Below are 6,714 nucleotides of genomic sequence, written 5' to 3' on the forward strand. Positions count from 1 at the left end.
ACCTGGATTTTAACCAAAGGCAACAGCTCTGCTCCCATTCTGCCTCTGACCAAGGATCTTGTTCTCCTGCTTTAACTTGCATTTCTCTCCCACCCGTCTTTCTCCCCTTTCTAAAAAGTGTTGTGCCTACCCCCTCTCCTCCCCAGATGGTGGCAGAGGCAGGCATTGGTCCCTGAAGTTGCCAGCCCTTACTTGCCCTATGCCTCAAGCTCTGGGGTTTGCTGAAGAATTCTATTTAGTTGTGTACCACTGTGGTTTCGTAGGCCTGGGAAAGCTTTTTGGCCCTGCTCGCTTCAGTTCAGTTCAGGTGCCCACCATCATGGGTCTTTGAGACGTCCTCTAAGTGACCATTCTATATTGTCCAACATGAGTAACCACTCTTTTCTTCTGAAAGTTCTGTGCCCTTGTCTTTGCAGAAGTTCATCTACCCTATCCACCTATTTCTGAATGTGGTTTTTGTTTGGGTTTAGTCCAGGACCCCTCTCACCCCACCCCGATGGGTGTTACTCATGTAGACTTAGCTGTCATCTTCACATTCGACATAGTTCCTTTGTGTGCTCAGTCCTGTACAAGGAGCCCCTCACTCCACAATTAGAGATGAGACTTAAAAGCTAAATGTTCCTACCACTTCATATCTTCTAAAACGGCCTTAATTTAAAAACAAAAGAATATAGCAAGTGTTGGCAAGGATGTGAGAAATTGGAACACTGTATATTGCTGATGGGAATATAAAAATGCTGCTGTGGGAAAATGTTTGGTCGTTCCTTAAAAAGTTAAAATGGAATTAGTACACCAGCCAGTGCCTTAGTCCGTTCATGCTGCTATAACAAAACATCTTAGACTGGGTAATTTATAGTAACAAAGATTCATTTCTTACAGTTCTAGAGGCTGGAAGGTCCAAGATCAAGGTACCAGCAGGTTGGGGGTCTGGCAAGGGCTCCCTGCTTCAAAGACGGAGTATATGCTACACTCTCATATGGTAGGAAGGGTGAATACCTCCATCAGACCTCTGTTAGAAGAGCACTAATCCAATTTAACACCTCCAAAGGCCTCACCTCTTAGTACAGTTGTGTGATGGGGATACGTTCTGAGAAATGTATTGTCAGGAGATTTTGTCATTCTATAACATTATAGACCATACTTACACAAACCTAGATGGTATAGCTTTGTACACACCCAGGCTATGTGGTATGGCCTGTTGCTCATAGGCTGTAAACCTGTACAACATGTTACTGTACTGGACACTGTAGGCAACTGTAACACAACAGTAAATATTTGTGTATTTAAGCCTATCTAAACCTGGAAAAATGTGACATAAAAGCTCCATTATAATATGGGTCCACTGTCATATATGTGGCTCATCGTTGACTGAAATGTCATTATGTGGCAAATAATGATACTGTCATATTGATGATTAAGTTTTAACATGTGAATTTTGTGTGTGGGGGTGACACATTCAGACCATAGTACCTAGCAACCATTAATGTATGAATAGATAGACTAAATGTAGTATATCCTTTAAATGGAATGTTATTCAGCCATAAAGAAGAATAAGGTACTGGTACATGCTGTAATATGGATGAACCTTAAAAACATTATGCTAAGTGAAAAAATAAGCTAGATACAAAAGGTCATATATTGTATGATTCCACTTATGTTATGTGAAATATTTAGAACAGGTAAAATCGTAGAGACAAAAAGCAGATTGGTGGTTGCCAGGGGCTGAGGGAGGGAGAAATGAGGAGTGACTGCTTAATGTGAATAGTGTTTCTTTTTGGGGTGATGAAAACATTTTGGAACTAGATAGAGGTGATGGTTGCCCATTATGAATGTACTAAATGCCACTGAATTGTACACTTTAAAATGATTAGCTTTATGGTATGTGAATTTCACCTCAATTTTTTAAAGTTCAGGAAAAAAAAAAAAAAGGCTATGAGTCTGTGAAACAAAAAACCCCAAAATCAACCAAACAAGAAGTAAGTTACAAAAATTAGGGATGAGGGCCGGACGTGGTGGCTCATGCCTGTAATCCCAGCGCTTTGGGAGGCCGAAGCGGGCGGATCACGAGGTCAGGAGATCGAGACCATCCTGGCTAACATGGTGAAACCCCGTCTCTACTAAAAATACAAAAAAAATTGGCTGGTTGCGGTGACAGGCGCCTGTAGTCCCAGCTACTCGGAAGGCTGAGGCAGGAGAATGGCGTGAACCTGGGAGGCAGAGCTTGCAGTGAGCTGAGATGTGCCACTGCACTCCAGCCTGGGCAACAGAGCGAGACTCCGTCTCACAAAAAAAAAAAAAAAAATTAGGGAGGAGGTTCCAATATGACAGTCACTGGCCACATGTAGCTGACTGTTGAGCACAGGAAATGTGTCTAGCCCAAACTGAGGCTTGTGAAATTTACACTGATCTTCAGGGCTTTCATGTGAACAAAATAATGTAAACTAGGCTGGGCGCAGTGATAAACTAAACTGGGCGTGGTGACTCATGCCTATACTCCCAGCATTTTGGGAGGCTGAGGCAGGAGAATTGCTTGAGGCCAAGAGTGTGACATCAGCCTGGGCAACATAGTGAGACCCCCATCTCTACCAAAAAAAAAGTAATAATAGTAAATAAAGTCAGGCATGGTGGTACATGCCTGTAATCCTGGCTATTCAAGAGGCTGAGACAGGAGACTCCCTTAAGCCTGGAAGTTGGAGGCTGCAGCGAGCTGATCCCGCCACTGCACTCTAGCCTGGTTGACAGAGTAATACCCTGTCTCTAAGGAAAAAAAAAAAAGGAAACTATCTCATTAATGATATTTAATAGTGATTACATGTTCAAATGACAATATTTTGAGTACACTGCATTAAATAAGATAGATTATTAAAATTTTTAAAAAGTTGAATGCCCATGGAGACATAACAGAGAGGCTTAAATCCATACCAAAGTCTGCAAGATAAAATGATACCATTTTAAAGCTGGGAAGAAACTTTCAAATATAATCTTTACTTAAAAATAAGTTTTGGTTAGAATGAGAAAGCTGACAAAGGGCGACTAAGGGGGAAACTAGAAAGAGTCCTCACTTTGTGTAGGCCCAGGGGAAAAGGCTAGCCTGGCTGGGGAGAATTATTGGGAGCTGGACAATGTCTAGTCTTTTTGATGCCGTCATTAAACTTTTTTTTGTTTTTTGTTTTTTTTACCTTATTTAATGCAGACTTTCTCTTTAAAAACGCAAATGCGAGTGGGCACAGTGGCTCACGCCTATAATCCCAGCGCTTTGGGAGGCCTGAAGCAAGTGGATCACCTGAGGTCAGGAGTTTGAGACCAGCCTGGCCAACATGGTGAAACCCCGTCTCTACTAAAAATACAAAAATTAGCTGGGTGTGGTGGTGAGTGCCTGTAATCCCAGCTACTCGGGAGGCTGAGGCAGAATAATTGCTTGAACCCGGGAGGCGGAGGTTGCAGTGAGCTGAGATCGCACCAGAGAACTCCAGCCTGGGCTATGAGAAACAAACTCTGTCTCAAAAATAAAAAAATAAAAAAAAAATGCAGCCAGGCATGGTGGCATGTGCCTAGTCCCAGCTACTTGGGAGGCTGTGGTGGGAGGATCACTTCAGCCCAGCCTGGACAGCATAGCTAGACCAAGTCTCTTAAAAAAAGATTGTGAAAAAAAAGTAAGTGCAAGTAAATTAGAATGATTCATAATTAACATTGCAATGAGAATTACTGGTTCACTGAATCAAGAGGAGCTTGGGCAGCTTTCATAGACTGCAGTGCTTTTATAGTTATTCCTATGATCAAAGAAGCAGCGGGGAGCCCCTTAAATGGTCATTTTAAAAGTTTTAAGTTCTCCTGATTGTGTATCTATAGTCAGAAAAAGTGTAAGAGGCTGGGTGTGGTGGCTCATACCTGCAATCCCAGCACGTTGGGAGGCTGAGGCAGGCAGATCACCTGAGGTCAGGAGTTCAAGACCAGCCTGGCCAATATGGTGAAACCTTGTCTTACTAAAAATACAAAAATTAGCCAGGCATGGTGGTGGGTGCCTGTAGTCCCAGCTACTCGGGAGGCTGAGGCAGGAGAATTGCTTGAACTCGGGAGGTAGAGGTTGCAGTGAGCCGAGATTGTGCCGCTGCACTTCAGCCTTCCAGCCTGGGTGACAGAGTGAGACTCCATCTCAAAGAAAAATGAAAGAAAAAATGTGCAAGAGCTTAAACAAGATATATGACCACGTTTATCCCAGTTTGCAAGGACATACTTGGAAGAGGCCACTTTATTTTTTGCCTTTTTTACTTAATTCTCATCTTTCTGTTTTACATTTTTTTCCTGCAGATCAGCAATGTCTTATTTTTCATTTTACCACCCATCTGCATGTGCTTGTTTCGTCAGTATGCAACATGCTTCAACAGCGGCATCTACTTAATCTGGACTCTTTTAGTTGTAGTGGGTAAGTGGAGTCTTTTGGGAACACGGACTTAACAGGGTGTTGGGAGGGTAGAAGGAGTCCCACACACTTCCTGTCCCCTTTGAACATAATGTTTTGTAAACTAAAGTCACCCTGAGGTCTTAGCATACTTTTTTTCCCACTTACTTGATGGCAAAAGGACTCTTGAATGCAGGCTTGATAACAAGCTTGGCATTACTATCACTTGCGTGCATTTGAGACTTCATTTGTGTAGTAGCTATTGGGGCTATGCCAGTGCAATTTTCGGAACGTCTGAAGAAAGTCTTATGAAACAATTGATCTCTGGGGAGACTGGTTTCTAATGGACTAAAATTAAAGAAGAAAATGTAGATGTTTGATCCCTCATTGTTTTGTGAAATACTTGTGTCATTTCCATTTCCTCCCACAGGCAGGCTGGGAATTCTTAACAGTGAGGGACTGTTGAATTTTATTTACTGCCTCTTCCCAGAAAGGCTCAGTGGATGAAGACAGAATGTGTTTAACTGTGGAGTTGTTAAAGTTCTGATGTGCTGATACTTGAGCCCTAGTTGAAATCCTCTTTCTAGACTTGAGGCGTGCATGCCTGGGTGGTGTGAGTTTCTTTCTTCAGTTTCTTTTTTCAGAGGGAGAGAGTGATCTGGTGACTGTGATAACTATTGGTGAGAGGACTATCCTTAAGCAGTGTATTGAATTTGTGTCTCTTCTGTGGTGACCTTTTTTTATTGGTTGTAATTGATTCTAGGAATTGGATCCGTCTACTTCCATGCAACCCTTAGTTTCCTGGGTCAGATGCTTGATGAACTTGCAATCCTTTGGGTTCTGATGTGTGCTTTGGCCATGTGGTTCCCCAGAAGGTATCTACCAAAGATCTTTCGGAATGACCGGTAAGCTTGCACTAAACATTTTTGCATTTACCACTAGGTACAGTACCCAATATAACAATGTATATATGAAGAAAAATAGCACTTGATTGAACTCAGCCTAGTGATGAGCTTATCATATTCTTGTTCAATATCTGTTGATTGTTTTTATGATCTGACAATATAAGTAAACTGACAGATTAGAGAGGGAATTTTAATAATGCTTGGGGAAGAACTGATATAACATTAGGAACAAAAGTCAAATAGTGCCCTTGTTTGATATGAGCAAGAGTGGAAAGACCTTCAGTGGAGGCGGCATTACTGAATGGTTATTCAATACTCTTTGATTTTCTGCTAGAACATTTCCTTGAGACTAATCCAACTCTACCAGTTTTATACATCTGAAGTAGAATCCGGACTAATGAACTGGTTCTTGGAGCTACACTTGTAGTTCCAATGAACTGTAGTTTTCAAGTTGTCTTTTTTTTTTTCTTTTTGCTTCCGATGAGAGCTGTGCACCTGTGTGTACGTGCACACACACACACAGACACACACACTCATATACCGTATATATGTTCAAATTGGAAACCCAGAATTTCAGGAAGGGATGCATTTTAATAGCCATTGTGTTAGGGTTATACAGGTATTCATCCAGTAAATATTTTTCAACACTTGTATTTTACTATGCATTTTTCTAGGCACTGGAATATCACAGTAAACAAAACAGCAGAGTCTAATGAGCTTACACTGAAGTTGGGGAGATTACAAATCAACAAGCAAACAAGTAAATAATATAATGTTAGGATATGTCAGGTACTGTGATAAAAAGTGAAGCTGATAAGGGTATAGTGGTGACTTAGTTTGCTGATTTAGAGTTTGGTCAGAGAAAGTCTTTCTGAGGAGCTATGTGAGGTTTGTTACTATCTAGAGGCACAGAGGAGATTCAGCCCAATAAAGATGAGAAACGCTCCTGGAACATATTACCCACATTTTCTGTAGAACACTGTTTGGTCAAAATATACATATATGGCTAAATAGTCTAAAACTATGGATTCAGTGAAGCAAACGGTATGTGCCCATGGAAGAGTTATATCAGGAAAAGAAAATAATTCTTTACAGTTTTACTGGCACTCTGAAAAGGAACAGGAGCTGTGCAGCTGCTGAGAACTAAGGCTGCTATCTGTGGACTGAAATGGAGAAGCGTCTATGAAAAATGCTGGCTGCAAGGGGCACATTATATAATTGTATATGTGATATCCTAATTTTAGAATGAATGAACTAAACTCTTTCTGAGTATGTTTTTGTATTAGCACAAAAATGCCTGGGAGGTGAGGACACCTAACTACAGCCATTGGCTGTTCTTGGACATTGCAGCAGAGAGGAATAGCCGCTTTTACCTTTCATCTGACTGATTGCCTTTTTTTTTTTTTTTTT

General features: G+C 41.3%; 1 protein-coding gene across 1 annotated transcript in view; it reads left to right on the forward strand.

Annotated features, from left to right (window-relative positions):
* Positions 1-6,714, forward strand: part of ACER2 (alkaline ceramidase 2) — a 39,037-nt gene that overhangs the window by 11,137 nt on the left and 21,186 nt on the right. The window contains exons 2-3 of the mRNA XM_011992663.1: positions 4,309-4,423; positions 5,163-5,304. Coding sequence (XP_011848053.1) covers positions 4,309-4,423; positions 5,163-5,304 — 257 coding nt within the window. The remainder of the gene's footprint in view (positions 1-4,308; positions 4,424-5,162; positions 5,305-6,714) is intronic.

The sequence above is a fragment of the Mandrillus leucophaeus genome, unplaced genomic scaffold (assembly GCF_000951045.1).
Source record: "Mandrillus leucophaeus isolate KB7577 unplaced genomic scaffold, Mleu.le_1.0 Scaffold415, whole genome shotgun sequence".
NCBI lineage: Eukaryota > Metazoa > Chordata > Mammalia > Primates > Cercopithecidae > Mandrillus > Mandrillus leucophaeus.